Here is a 16,246-nt window from a genome sequence, read left to right on the forward strand (position 1 = left end):
ACATCATGTTGTTTGTTCCTATGCCAAGGGAATGGTTTCGTGTCTATTGTATGTGCAACTTCAACCTTAAAATACCATGTCTATGATCAAACACATGAAGCCTACTTATTAAAGTAGAGGTGAAAACACTTTGGCATGGGATCTCTAAACATGAACCTACACTACATTACATTACAAAAAGTCTATCAAAAAAATGATCTAATAATTTCTCAAGAACTTACACTTGACCAAAAATGTTCTCCCCCTGTGTGAGTAAGGTGTCTATTCATCTTGGCAAGAGGTTAGCACTGTTGAAAATGAACGGACAGAGGGAGTGAACAGGAATGTGCTGTGCACATAAAAAAAATACAGATTTGATTAGATAAGTGAGAAATACAAGATTCATGGTCTCACTAGAAATTTGTGGTCACTTGAATTCTGCTAGTGGGGGCCAGAACCTTTGCTGCATGGCTACACTATTTGGAAGAGTGGAGGATTTCAGGGAAAAGCTAACTTTGTCTCTGCATGTCATATGTCTGGCAGGGAGCTAAATGAACCAATCTGTTGAAGATAGTCTAAAACATCCTGGGGCTATATGCCATATCCCATTCAGCAGAAACATTCCTACATACCAGAGGGTTAGGTTAGCCAGCCCTGTTGACAGGTCCAATTCCGAGTGTCCTCCAGGGCAGATAGCAGAGAGACACTGCTCAGGCTCACAGACTTAAACCCAAATTACACTAGCCACTTCCTGTTGTTTCACTTCAATAGACATTTACAAGGTATGCGAGAGTGAAATTCCTAAGTTTCACTGACGCTTTGCATATGGCTCAAGGGGAACACCAACAGTGGAAGACATACAGCAGCCACATGTCCCTAATACATTACAAATGATCTTAAAGTATTTGTATTTTACTTTACCAGGCAGGTCAATTAAGATAAGAACAAATTCTTATTTACAATGACGGCCTGAACATCTCTTTCTTTTATTCATTTGAAATGTTTTACACAAATGTTGGCAAAACTATCCTGATCCCAATCTCAGTCTACAGATGTCATAATAGTTATTAATTAGCTTTATGTCTTCATCATCAGTATTTGAAGAGCTGAGTTATGCAACTGTTGGATTCTGGGGACGTTTAGTTGGGGGACTTATAAAGTACTAAATGTTGACTCTGGATCAGGATATGGAAATCGAACACGCCTGTAGGGAGTCCGGGATTTTCATGGATGGTAATTTCCCTCTCATAGGATGTTATGGTTACACAACGTACACCAAAACTACGGGGTACATTGGGGGGACAGGTCTCGTGGGGTGAATGGGGTTGGGACAGTATGAGTTCTGAGTCTAAGAATGCCTTGAGAAATGTGTTCATGTGAACAGTTTATCCAGCTGTACAGCATTGCTTGATTCAACTCATTTCAATGCTCACAGTGCTGTGAGAATGGTTGGCCTCAATTGAATGGTTTCATTGAAGACCCTATTGTATTCCGGTTTATGCAGAAAAGGATGGTTTCCACGAAAAAATTAGTCCAGGATTAGAATGTCTTTAATCTGTCTGGAAAACTGTCCCTAGAGGCCTAAAGTCATGTTCAAAAATGTTGTGTATAGGTGGCTATTGGGTCACTAACTGGCAGGTTTATATGCATTCAGCGGGATTGTAGTCATCTTGGGACACTGGGTTTTTAGAGTGAGCATCCTCTTACAAAGAGTATTACCTTTGTCCGACTGAAAATAACAATTTCATCCTGACATTTCTGTATCATTTCTTGTTGAGTTTGGTCATTTAAAATAAATGCGTTGTCCATTACTGTTTATAGAAACAGGGAAGTAAATCATTGTGAAATGTTTGTCAACTCATTTTTCAAGAACCTGATGGAACCACTCTGACTAGAAACGTGTTGAAGAAATCATAATTGGTCAGAACTTCATGATCAACCTGGTTGGTCATTGGCCTGAATTAAAATAAACCAGTATACAGGTAGCAGATAGCCTAGCGGTTAGGAGCAAATCACCCAGCCGACTAGGTGAAAAATCTGTCGATGTGCCCTTGAGCAAGAAACTTAACCTTAATTGCGCCTGTACAGTGCCTTCGGAAAGTATTCCGATCCCTTGCCTTTTTCCACATTTTGGTAGGTTACGGCCTTATTCTATAATTGATTAAATTGTCCCCCCCCAATCTAAACACAACACAATACCCCATAATGACAAAGCAAAAACAGATTAAGAAATGCTTGCTAATTTATAAAAATACAAAACTGAAATATTACATTTACATAAGTATGCAGACCCTTTACTTAGTGCTTTGTTGAACACCTTTGGCTGTGATCTCTTGCATCTTCTTGGGTATGACCCTAGCAGCTTGCCATGCTTGTATTTGGGGAGTTTCTTCCATTCTTCTCTGCAGATCCTCTCAAGCTCTGTCAGGTTGGATGGGAAGCATTGCTGCACAGCTATTTTCAGGTCTCTTCAGAGATGTTCGATCTGGTTCAAGTCCGGGCTCCATCTGGGCCACTCTAGGACATTCAGAGTCTTTTTCCGAAGTCACTCCTGCATTGTCTTGGCTGTGTGCTTAGGGTTGCTTTGCTGTTGGAACGTGAACCTTTGCCCCAGTCTGAGGTCCTGTGCGCTCTGGAGCAGGTTTTCATCAAGGATCTTTGTACTTTGCTCCATTCATATTTGCCTCGATTCTGAGTGGTCTCTCAGTCCCTGCCACTGCAAAACATCCCCACAGTATGCTGCCACCACCATGAGTCACTGTAGGGTGGGTGTCAGGTTTCCTCCAGATGTGGCGCTTGGCATTCAGGCCAAATAGTTCAATCTTGGTTTCATCAGACCAGAGAATCTTGTTTCTCATGGTCTGAGAGTCTTTAGGTGCCTTTGGGCAAACTCCAAGTGGGCTGTCATGTGCCTTTTACTGAGGAGGGGCTTCCGTCTGGTCACTCTACCATGATGCCCTGATTGGTGGAGTGCTGCAGAGATGCTTGTCCTTCTGGAAGGTTCTCCCATCTCCACGGAGGAACTCTAGAGCTCTGTCAGAGTGACCATTGGGTTCTTGTTCACCTCCCTGACCAGGCCCTTCTCCCCAGACTGCTCAGTTTGGCCGGGCGGCCAGCTCTAGGAAGAGTCTTGGTGCTTCCAAACTTCTCCCATTTAAGAATGATGGAGGCCACCGTGTTCTTGGGGACCTTCAATGTTGCAGAAATATTTTGGTACCCTTCCCCAGATCTATGGCTCGACACAGTCCTGTTTCGGAGCTCTACGGACAATTCCTTAGACCTCATGGCTTTGTGTTTTCTCTGACATGCACTGTCAACTGTGGGACCTTATATAGACAGATGTGTGCCTTTCCAAATCATGTCCAATCAATTGAATTTACCACAGGTGGACTCCAATCAAGTTGTAGAAACGTCTCAAGGATGATCAATGGAAACAGGATGCTTGCTGCTTGTTGTGAATTCAGTCTATGCCCATATAATGAGCACCAGGCCCTGCACAGAATGTGCTCGCTAGGACGATGAGGCAACCCACTGGGCACACCACATCATTTCAACATGAATAATTGTGTATTATTTGGTTAGGACGTTGATCAATGATATTACAACCTATATTCACCCACTCAACAACACAGCCTAAAGTTGGTTGAATTTTTAATGTGTCACCACTTTGTTTTCTAAAAGCACAACCAAACCATGTCTGATTTTTGGTTTAGCTGTCACCCAAATGTCTATCCCTGCTCTTTCAATCCTTTAAAAGCACAGCAAAGTTCAAATGTGAATACAATGTCAGGTATTTTGTTTATTGTAGAAAATATGAATATGTTATCACTGTGCTTAATCTGAAAGCAGAACCAAATGACCTGGATTGCAGTTGAGATGACATTAAAAGTACATGGTACTAGTGATCACTGCCATTCGAGATTCTTCACAGATTATTAGAGCAATTGTGAAGATCTCCACAGACCTGTGATGACCAATGCATGCTACCTTGAACATGCAGGCGATATGATTACATAAGAAGAAATGTATAATGTAGTTACAGTAACCTCAATGTGACCATGAATGCGTTTCTCATTTTAATGTTACATTAGTTTGTAAGATCACTTTTTTTACTGTATTACAAAATAAATTTGAAATGTGTTTGGTCGACAAGGATATGTATTGTAGCGTATACATCAGGAAGCGTAATAATAAACTGATACAACTGAACAAATATGAGTCGCATACTAAACATGAGAGTTAACAATACAAGCTAATGACAAACTACTGAGGGCTAAATAAAGGGAGAATAATCAGGGTGATGATGAAGTCCAGGTGTGCGTAACAATGGGGAGCAGGTGTGCGCAATGATGGTTGACAGGTGTGCATAATGTGGGTTGCCAGGACTGGTGATTAGTAGGCCGGCAACCTCAGTCGGAAGTTTACATACACTTAGGTTGGAGTCATTAAAACTCGTTTTTCAACCACTCCACAAATGTCTTGTTAACAAACTATAGTTTTGGCAAGTCAGTTAGGACATCTACTTTGTGCATGACACAAGTATTTTTTCCAACAATTGTTTACAGACAGATTATTTCACTTATAATTTGCTGTATCACAATTCCACTGGGTCAGAAGTTTACATACACTAAGTTGACTGTGCATTTAAACAGCTTGGAAAATTCCAGAAAATTATGTCATGGCTTTAGAAGCTTCTGATAGGCTAATTGACATTATTTGAGTCAATTGGAGGTGTAGCTGTGGATGTATTTCAAGGCTTACCTTCAAACTCAGTGCCTCTTTGCTTGACATCATGGGAAAATCAAAAGAAATCAGCCAAGACCTCAGAAAAAAATTGTAGACCACAAGTCTGGTTCATCCTGGGAGCAATTGCCGAACGCCTGAAGGTAACACGTTCATCTGTACAAACAATAGTACACAAGTATAAACACCATGGGACCATGCAGCTGACATTACCGCTCAGGAAGGAGACGCGTTCTGTCTCCTAGAGATGAAAAGTGCAAATCAATCCCAGAACAACAGCAAAGGACCTTGTGAAGATGCTGGAGGAAACAGGTACAAAAGTACCTGTACCTGTACCTGTTAGCCACATCGACATAACCTGAAAGGCTGCTCGGCAAGGAAGAAGCCACTGCTCCAAAACCGCCATAAAAAAGCCAGACTACAGTTTGCAACTGCACATGGGGACAAAGATCGTACTTTTTGGAGAAATGTCCTCTGGTCTGATGAAAAAAAAAATAGAACTGTTTGGCCATAATGGCCATCGTTATGTTTGGAGGAAAAAGGGGGAGGCTTGCAAGCCGAAGAAAACCATCCCAACCGTGAAGCACGGGGGTGGCAGCAACATGTTGTGGGAGTGCTTCACAAAATAGATGGCATCATGAGGCAGGAAAATTATGTGGATATATTGAAGCAACATTTCAAGACATCAGTCAGGAAGTTAAAGCTTTTTCGCAAATGGGTCTTACAAATGGACAACGACCCCAAGCATACTTATAAAGTTGTGGCAAAATGGCTTAAGGACAACAAAGTCAAGGTATTGGAGTGACCATCACAAAGCCCATAGAAAATGTGTGGGCAGAACTGAAAAAGAGTGTGCGAACATGGAGGCCTTCAAACCTGACTCAGTTACACCAGCTCTGTCAGGAGGAATGGCCCAAAATTCACCCAATTTATTGTGGGAAGCTTGTGGAAGGCTACCTGAAACATTTGACCCAAGTTAAACCATTTAAAGGCAATGCTGCCAAATACTAATTGAGTGTATGCAAAATTCTGACCCACTGGGAATGTGATGAAAGAAATACTCTACTATTATTCTGACGTTTCACATTCTTAAAATAAAGTGGTGATCCTAACTGACCTGAAACAGAATTTAGGATTAAATGTCAGGAATTGTGAAAAACTGAGTTTAAATGTATTTGGCTAAGGTGTATGTAAACTTCCGACTTCAACTGTATCTACTGCTTGGATAATTCCATGTGAGCAACTGGTTTAATCCCATTCTTTAATTTACATTTTTGGTTGAGTTGGAGACATGAATCCAACATATCATTTTTTAACTTGTCGACTTTTTATTTTTTATTGTATTTCAAGTGACATTGAATTGTATTTGGTTGTCAAATCAACAAAATATCAACATTTGAAGTAGATTTATTTTATTTTGGATAGTACCATCTATTACACTGACTTAGTCTGGCTTTAATTCCAGTTTGTCTACAAATTAATAATTGATATGTTGGATTCATGTCGGCATCTCAACTAAAAATCTAAGTTAAAGAATAGGACTAAATCAAATCAAACTTTATTTAAAGTGCATTTAAAGTTTGATTGGATTTGATTTATTCTTATTCTTTAACTTAGATTTTTAGTTGAGATGGAGACATTAATCTAACATATGAATATATAGAATAATCACCCCCTAAAACCTGTAAACTCAGGAGTTGTTTTCTTCACATTCAGTATGTTTTACTAGTTTACAGATTTTATTACATTTCTGCAACAAAATGTACCATATACGTCAGAGGGAGAAAGGGGGTCTCCGTTACTAGTCTCTTTCTTTTTCTAAGCACTCGCTTCCTCTTTTTGTGCTTATGTCATCATGATTTAAAAAAAATGTAAGTTGCTTTGAGGACTGTAGTGTGCTTCCTATATGATAATGGGCTATTGTGAAAGGACACCATATGTTTCTTTATGCTTGTTCCTATAGGAGTATGCCCAATAAATAAGAATGTAAAAACTGATGTAGAAAAAAAAAGATGTAGCCCCATCATCCACCAAACTCACCCAGCTCCGACTCAGTGATCACAACGGACAAGGACAGCTCCATTGTTCATCTGTCATCTCACTTTGATATTCATATTGTTCATCTGTCATCCAGCTTGACTCTTTAACAGCATCTGGGCACTGAGCCCATGTGTGGAGGTGCCATGGCCCTTCACATCTGTCTGTGAGTCGTCTGAGGAATGTCTGTGTGCCAAGTCTAGGCGCCATTAAACTACTGTAGCGTACAGAGCAGATTAAGGTTAGGTTTGTCATGGTAGTAGGAGACAGACGACCTGAAGCGTTAGACATGTTACTCAGCCCTCAGGAATAGATTCACAGGCAGTCTATTAATAACCATTTATGCTCTGAAGAGAATGAGTCAGTTAATGTTCAAGAGGTCAACCCGTGTGGTTAGTCTGTAGACTCAACAGTCCATAACAACTTAAGTACATTGAAAATACAGTGATGAGAAGGAGTGAGAAGGAGTGGGACGGAGTGAGAATGATTGGGCCTATTGAAACAGAGACTGAAGTTATGAAAGGATTTCGAAATGATAGAGAAACAGAGAGATTAACAAAGCAAGCGACAGGCAATTGGACTCATGCCACATGTGGAATTTGAAACCCCCAAAGGCTCATGGGACAGCTGTGAAAATAAATCTTCACATGAAGTGGAATTTGGGGGAGAATATATATCAGATATTTTTCTATTTGACCACAGAGACAAGTTAGGTAACTGGGGTGGAAATTAGGGAAGATTGTGGCTTGTGGAAGGATTTAACTAATTCTGTGACATTCACAATATGCTGTAATCCAATTATCACTGGTCCATATAAAATGATCATCTGTTACATTAGAATAAACGTACACATTTATTATTAAAGAAACATTAATCCCATTGAATAAACATGAGTGTAATGTATGTACTGTGCAGTGTTTATATTTCATGTGGTATTAGCATAGTTTCTATATGGCAAGTTTAGAAGTTGTTGTGGTTTTGGCAGGCTTTTCCCCCTTCTCTGATCGCCTCCTTCCTTATTTTACACTTGAAATGTTTGGTAATTTTGCAGAAGCTCTTGTCCAGAGCAACTTACAGTAGTAGCGAGTGCATGCATTTTCTTACTGGTCCCCCGCGAGGAATCAAACCCACAACCCTGGTGTTGCAAGTGCCATGCTCAACCAACTGAACCAACCTTCCTTCCTGTCTGTCTGTAGAGATAGACATTTCAAATGAAGACAGATAAGAACCTTGGGCAATGTTGGCAAGACTTATTGAAGGGATTAGAGAGATTGAACAACCGTGAAAAGAACCAGACTCATAAGGGGATGCCCATTCTATGGCTGGCATATGGCATGATTGCATCACAGTCTAGTTGGGTTGCTGGGAATTTTTTAAAAGCATAAAGCTCAGTTGCTCACATCGGGTGGTGGGTATATTACTTTTCATGTAATAGTGAAATGGAAATCTACCTGATTACTTTACGAAAGGACTCAGTCATGCCATGAGTTTTGCGCCAGTGACAAACCTAGGGTAAATGACTTCCTGAGTGGATTCTAGTCAGCACAACGGATATTGGGGAAATTAAAGTTTCATTTAATGACAACATCTTAGCCCTAGATACACAAACAATTACATTACCCAAAGTTTTAGCCGGACCAATAATCAACATTGACTAAAAATTAGCCGTCACGTCCCCCAAGTCCTCTCTTCACTATAACACATCTGTACTGATGTCATCTCTTCCCCTGCTTATGGAAGTCATCACTGAATGGTTTGTTCGACGGATTAATAGAGGAGGTACTGCTTACATGACATGTTACAGCACTGTTGAACTATTCACGTTGCCTACACCCCGGGAGCTAAAATGTTTCATCCACACACTTTGCCTTTTAAGAAGTCGTAGGCCACCAGACCCAAACCTTATCAAGCTGAGAGAGATTGGCAGAGCCACACATAGATCCAAAATAGAAACTGTTTATTTAATCATTGTCTATTTGACCACGATCGCAAACTTCCCAAACTGTATGCATATATTTTTTTAGGAACTCAGTCGGGCTTCAACCTACTCTTAAAAGTTGTAGTGGAAGAATGCAATTTTAAAATTGGGTAGTGCATCATCAATTTTCCTCTTGTCATTGCAGACCTCAGAGAGCTATTTATAACTTGTCAGAAATGTCCAGATCAACTAGTCCATGTCAGTTTTTTGTCATCGACAGTACTTGTGCCCACAGAAATAGACGCGGCACTCGGGCACCCCTTCCCATCCCCAATGAAAAAGTTTGGGAACCACTGAGACTACACCTCTGATTGCATTGCATTTCATTGCAGTCATTTGTTATGAGGGTTCATTCAGTGACGACTGTTCTGCAGATTCTGATCATAACCATTAACTGTCTTAGCTTATGGTCAATGCAAATATTTGATTATTTTCACATACTCCATACTCTGAATCTTCAACATTTGGGAGTGATCCTTGTTTTAGCTCACCATGACCACTAATTCATTTCCACAAGAAGATGTATTACTCAGCAGGCCAGGCCAGCCAGAAGGAGAGGAGGGTGTGGTGGAGTACTAATCATTTGGCATAAAGTCCATTGCTGAGTGATCAAACTGTTCTCTCAAACAAACGTGATACTGGGTCCCATGCTTGTCAACTGTCTTAAAACTGCTATGCCTAAATCAAATCCTTTATTGAACCAAATGCAGGAATCCCTGAGGGAAATATGAAATGGACCCACACTGGAGACATCCAGTAAAATTAAAAACAGTGCTCTTTTGTGTCCATAATTATATATTATAAACCTCCCTTAACGAACAGGGGAGGGTTGCGAAAAAGTTGTACCGAGGAAAGCTAATACTAAAAGCCTCCAGCCGGATACACATGTTCGTTCCCTGCCCACCACACTACCGGTCGGACTATCCTCCATGAGTTGTGCATGTATTTGGAGATGAGAATGGGAAATCCCAGTTTTAGATATGAGTTGATGTCAGTGTAGTGATGTGTAGCTAATTATCATTGTTAAAGTGTTATTAATGCAATATAACACCTTGACTAACACAATAAGTGTTTTCATTTAAAAGGATTGTAAATAAACTGCCTGTCAATGTTTTGTTGAGATTCATTTTGGATTACCTCTGCGCAGAAAGCAAGGTGGGGTTGCAAAGCTACAAAATAATTATTTATTTGACACATTGCACAGTTAGATCAGTAATGCTGATGGAAGTCAAGCACTGAATGTAACCATTACAATTCTTATTTCAAAGGTCAATTAGTCAAAGGTTGAAGGTCAATAGTAGCTCAGACCATATAAACCATTCAATGAAATGGCTGATTGAAGTGGAGTAAGTATAATCTGTTAGCGCTATCTGGTATGCTTGGGACGTCCCTACCCTAAACCCTAACTTTAACCCCTGCACTTACCCCAATCATAAACCTTACCAAACCTTAACCATTTAAAATGTGAACTTCAATGGGGTGTTGTCAGAGTTGGGACGTCCCAATGATCCCATTTAGACTTTTCCAAATAGAATTGTTAGAAACGGGTCCTCATCAAGACTGGTCTAATTGGAGTAAAGCGAAATGTCTTCCTCAGTCTTCCAGAAAATCATTTTTCAACTCCTACTGTTTTTACACAAGAGATTATGATGTCATATTTCAGTCGGGGGAGAGGGGCTGCCTGGGAAAGTAATTATGGATGGAAAAAAGACATGGAAACTTTGAGGAGCTACTTTTCATCATTAAAGGGGCACGTAAACCCATCCAGGGAAAGTTTGAGAATGATATTGTATTTTCAAATGTACCACAAATGATAATATATGATGTAATATCGTATTCAGCAAATTAGTGAAATAACAATGATGGCATGGCAGAATTGGGAGTAATCAACAATAAATGATCCATTATAAATATTATGGTATGTGTAAATATACCCACCATTCATTCTCTCAATATGATTTGAGAGATTGATCCGATTGGAAATTCTCCAAGTCCAAAAATCAAACATAAATTAAAAAGATATCTACATTTATAATTGCTGTGGTTTGTCATAGATTGGTAAATAATAGCCCTATCAATCAAATCAATGCTAGAAGCTATACATAGTCTGTAGGGTGTGTGTCAATGCAGGTACACCAGTGTCTCAGTCCATCTTTTCACTTAAAGCTAATTCACCATGCTGAATTTCGAGCTTATCCACTCACTCTCTCAGGCACTAAATCACCCCTTATGGCAACATACAAAGAAACATGTCACAGGTTGGGTACTTGTACACTTAATTGAAGCTTGTAGCCTTAATTTATGTTAATTTATGTTAGAAATAATTAATTAATGTAGTGTGAACAGGACTTTTTTTATGCTGCCAAATTGCTTCTGATTGAGTGTATGCTCAGAAATAATAACATTCCATTCAACACATTTTGCAAGTGCTTTCCATGAAAACAAATATTTCTTTATATAATACTTTAGAATATATATATATATATATAATGCATAATGGTCATTTATAGTTCACATTTTATATAACATTGAAACTAATCATTCTAGTTATTTAAAGAACGCAAAATACAGCTTCAAAGGATGACTCCCAACAAATCCAGACATTGACTCAAATTTCCATGAGCTTCAATATCTCCATTCCCGCCGCCGCTACGACGTTGCCATGGCAAGCCACAGGTATAGTTGCTTGTCCATCATCCGGTTAACCATATATGGACAATAAACGCTTCGACAGATTATTCGGGCAGCATGCTCAACCAGTGACAAATCGCAATGCTCTTGCAGAAATTGTAAGGGAGGTGGAGCTATTGTTGAATGAGTCATTCAACATGACAGACCACTCGCGAATTCAGTGCGATATAAAAGTGGGGCACCAGCAGCACTGTGCAGTTATCTGACAAACTTTGATGACTTCTTAGACGAACAGCAGCTACACGCGTTTCACCTGGGGGTGGGAAAAAAATATATGTTCACATTTCGCATTCGATAGTAAAGAGGCTACCGTAAAAATTTGAATTATCATAATGGAGGATGTAAGGACTTTCCTTCACTTCGGAGTTTTACTCTCATCGGTACTATTCACAATTGGAGCAGCTGGTAAATTTGACCGTTTTGATAATCAGAATTTGATAATTACTCAGCCCTGCGACTCAGAGGAAAAACATGTAAAATATTTGCATTTAAATCCATAGCTGTAGGCTATAGATCCTATTTCATCTTTAGGCTAAAGCCAACTTCGTGGATGATATCTTGATTTGTTTTCTGCTTTGTCAATGTACTGTAGTACATCTACATTGTGCAGAACAGATAACTAACTAATCATTGCTTTTTTCTCTCCTGGGTTACAGGTGAAGATGATTTCCCTGAGGCAATGGATGTTCAGTGGGTGTCCAATAACTTCAAGACTATTCTAACATGGGGCCCTGAGCCTACCAACTACACATACACTGTTGAATTTTCTAGGTAAGTAGCCAACATCATATCGCTGCATTCTCACTATGCACTGTTCATCATCACATCACTATTGATACAACAACAACAAAAACATCCCGGTAACACAATCAAATGGACCACGTTCTGGGTGAATACTTTACTATATGTCAACAGAATGGCAACTAAAAACTGAGTGTACAACCTACGGTGTCCTCCGTAGTTATTGGGGCATGAAACATTTTTTCTTCTTCTTTTGGATCTATACTCCAAGTTTGGATTTGAAATCAAACAATTACTATGTCGTTAAAGTATAGATTCTCAGCTTTTATTTGAGGGTGTGTGTGTGTACATATTGGTTCCACCAATTAGAAATGACAACACTCTTTACACATAGTCACCACCATTTTAGGGGACCAAAAGTATTGGGACAAATTCACTTGTGTGTAATAGAACGTTTAGTATTTGGTCTCATATTCATAGCACGCAATGACTACATCAAGCTTGGGACTACACCTTTGTTGAATCCATTTGCTGTTTGTAGAAATGAATGGTAAATAATGTATCGTGTCGTTTTTGGAGTCACTTATTGTAAATAAGAATTTAATGTTTCTAAACAGTTCTACAGATAATCCTGAATGAATCGTGAATAATGGGTGAGAAAGTTAGACACACAACATACACCCAAGACCTGGAAACCTCTCATTGCAATAACAGGGGAGGTTAGCGTTCTCAATCATCATTATTCATGGTTCATTCAGGATTATCCATAATAATGGTAGCATCCACATAATGTAGAAGTGTTTAGAAAACGTATTCTATTCTTATTCACAATAAAAGTGACCCCAAAATGACAATACATTCATTTCTATTGGGCACAAAATAATCTGAAACAACTAAAACAAACAGAAAATGCAGCCAACAAATATGTACACAAGTCACAAGCTTGATGTAGTTATTGCATGCTATGAATATGGGACCAAATACTTAACTTTTTACCACTTTAAGTGAATTTGTCCCAATACTTTGTTCCCCTAAAATGGGGCAGGGAGGGTTATGTATAAAAAGTGTTGTAATTTCTAAATGGTGAAACCAATATCTACAAAAATACCCTAAAATAAAATCTGATAATCTATAGTTTAACCTCATAGTAATTGTTTGATTTAAAATCTAAACCTTTTGAGTATAGAGCCAAAAGAAGGAAAAAAATGCTTCAACGTCCCAATAATTAGAGGGAACTGTATACCTAACACCCAACTACACCCCCAAAAAGTATTTTTATCTAAATATAAAATATGGCATTGATTTCCTTTGTTTACATGTTTATGTGATAGGCAGGAATGTTGTGAAGATGTCTTATCCTGCACTTACTGTCTGGTTTGTTTGTTTGTGTTTTTGCATTGCGTTGACACATGAGAACATGATGAGAACACTACCACTTCGTTCATTTGAAGTGAATGACAGAAAAGCGCAGTTCAAGGACTCTGACTGATGGACTGTGTTTTGTTCAGGGTTGGTAAGGACAGACAAAGAAACCCTCACTGCATCCGGAGCTCGAGGACAGAGTGTGACCTCACCAACGAGCTGCGGAACCTGCAGGAGACCTACTCTGCCGACATCCTATCAGAACCCCTACCCGGTGTTACCTCTGACCTTGTGGAGTTCCCCTACACCCGAGCCGAGAGGTTCAGCCCTTACAAACACAGTGAGTGTCATCACATTATTAATCTGCCCTAAATTGCATTGTCATATAGTAACATTTCTTCTAGGTCCTTCATTATTTACATTGTTATTGTGTTATACAATAATGGCATTCTAGCATTATTATAGTAGAAAGGTTAATTTCGCTGGTTATATATATTTTTGGGATCAAATACTTCATTGCTGTGTTAGTAACGGTATTCAAATTAAGGCTATGGTGCCTAACTTGCATCCTCTTCTCAGCTAAAATAGGAGGACCCGCTTTCAAGATTGTGCAGAGCGAAGACAAGACCAAGATGACGCTCCACATCCAGGACCCTCTCACTCCCCTCTACAAAAATGACCAGCTGTTAACGATCAGAGACATCTTCAAGAGTGACCTGAAATACAGAGTCATATACAACAAAGCTGGGAGCACAGGAAAGGTGAATTGAACAGTCATGGACATACATTTATTGTAAATGCTTTTGAGACTATACCGGTCAAGGGAGGACTGGCCATAGGGCAGTTCCGGCAAATATCAGATCGGCTGGTCCATTTCTACCCCAGTGGGCAGATTTAAATTGAGGGGTTTGCCCAACATTACAATTATATGGCTAATAATGGGGGGCCTGTAGGAAAAATTATTGCCGTTGTGGGGGCCTGGACGGAAGGAATTGGCCAGTATGTTAGAAATGCCAAAGCCAATTTTAGGTCCCCAGTCCGTCCCGGATAGCTGTCGATTCCCTCCAATGACAACCCAAACAGTGTGTGACTTGAAATAATACTAAACTGTAAACTCCTGTCCACAGAAAGAGAAGATGTCAGACCTGAGAGATGTCGAGCTGACCAATCTGGATAAAGGACAGAGCTACTGCGTCATAGTGGCAGCCTATATCCCCTCTCGTTCTGCACAGAAGAGACTGGGAGATTGGAGCAAGGCGCAGTGCTCACCCAGAGAGAACAAGACCATCTTTGAGGGTAAGTGACCCCACAATGCAAAACACATGTGTTAGGGGTGAGGTGGAGGGAATTGAAGAAGGGTGAAATTCAGTGGATTCAATTAAATGTGTAGTGGATTGAGTAACTACAACATATATGGTTGATAAAAAAATTGCAATGTGGGCAAGTTAGAATAGTCATTTTTACTGTCGGCAACAATGCTTAGTAACTTCAAGAACTTCAATTAAATGATCATGTTAAATTTTTTCTTTCGTCAGAATTCAGCTTTGGTGTGATCTCGGGTGCCATTGGCATCATGCTGGCTATATTCATCATCCTCATCACTCTCACTGTGGTGTGTTGCAAACGCTGCTGCTGCAAAAAGACGAAAACTGTGGACAAGGATAACCTGCAGATGAGTCCAGTGTAAAAGGTGTGTGTGTGATGGTGCTACTTGACCAACCCTTTGAGGGAGGAAGCTGTGCTCCCAATAATCTAGCACAAATACGTCAAAACACTGGAAAATGTGAAATGTTAGTGTTGTCTTTTTAAATGTCATTATGAGCTGGTTCTTTTAAATGGCTAGATATATTTTTTTACATTACTTATTTATATGTTGAACAAGTACATTTGATTAATTGTTGAGAAATACATGTTATATTTGCCACTATGTATATAAGAAAAATGTAATCGTATTTATTTCAATCAATGTTTTATGTTAAATGTGTATTGGTGCATGTCTCTAAGAATTATTGCCTTATATGTTGATGATGTGTAGTTCATGTTGACTAGGATTCGTCCATGTGCTGTTGAAACATGGCTTTGGTACTTTTGGATGAGAGGAAGGTTAGTAGGAAAAGTATTACTTGTGATGACTTTTGTGAATTCTAGTACTTTTTACAATTAAATTCAGATTTATTCAATTCTCATTTGTCTTTCATGTAACAATATCCATGTGAGGGAACTTTGACAACAGTGCCTTCTGGTTTGCCTTTAAAATGATCTATCATACTTATATCAGTTTCAAACATGATTTGAGGAAAGGCTTTTCATAGAGTGCTTGATTGTAGCTCAATGTCTGCTTGTCAGCTTATGACCCAGTAAGCCATGTGGAATACCTCGGCAAAGGGGTAACGCCACAATCACATTGGCAACACAGTGCCAGAGACCTCCGATACATGCCCTGGACCTGGTCCAAGTCATGGGTGTAGCTCATTCTAAAAGGTGACCTACGCTCCTTCATCCAAATGGACTTAAATGCCCCCCTAACTTAGTCCTTGCCAGAAGCCTTCAGGGGGATTAGCTTTCAATTTCCCAACTGTTTCAAGATCAGTGTGGATAAATGAAAGGATATAAGAAGAGGAAGCCATTTTAGACTATTGGGATGCACAAACTATGCTCTGATATAACAGAACGACAACGAGCAGTCTGTAGAACAGAAGACAGAGGACCTTGAAA

At 39.6% G+C, this 16,246-nt stretch overlaps 1 protein-coding gene across 1 annotated transcript; it reads left to right on the forward strand.

Annotated features, from left to right (window-relative positions):
- The first annotated feature begins 11,603 nt into the window (after window positions 1-11,603).
- On the forward strand, window positions 11,604-15,711 carry LOC112260367 (tissue factor). The gene is made up of 6 exons (XM_024435417.2): window positions 11,604-11,833; window positions 12,085-12,199; window positions 13,678-13,871; window positions 14,111-14,292; window positions 14,659-14,827; window positions 15,067-15,711. Exons 1-6 carry the CDS (start codon window positions 11,761-11,763, stop codon window positions 15,216-15,218), a joined length of 885 nt encoding a protein of 294 aa, XP_024291185.1. The 5' UTR covers window positions 11,604-11,760; the 3' UTR covers window positions 15,219-15,711.
- Window positions 15,712-16,246: the final 535 nt, after the last annotated feature.

Source organism: Oncorhynchus tshawytscha, linkage group LG10 (genome assembly GCF_018296145.1).
Source record: "Oncorhynchus tshawytscha isolate Ot180627B linkage group LG10, Otsh_v2.0, whole genome shotgun sequence".
NCBI lineage: Eukaryota > Metazoa > Chordata > Actinopteri > Salmoniformes > Salmonidae > Oncorhynchus > Oncorhynchus tshawytscha.

Excerpts from the sequence above, each read along its gene's own strand:
- LOC112260367 (XM_024435417.2), top strand. The coding sequence starts at position 11,761 with ATGGAGGATGTAAGGACTTTCCTTCACTTCGGAGTTTTACTCTCATCG. Across the intron at positions 14,293-14,658 it reads AAGCTGGGAGCACAGGAAAG|AAAGAGAAGATGTCAGACCT; the intron begins GTGAATTGAACA and ends TCCTGTCCACAG. Across the intron at positions 14,828-15,066 it reads GAACAAGACCATCTTTGAGG|AATTCAGCTTTGGTGTGATC; the intron begins GTAAGTGACCCC and ends TTCTTTCGTCAG.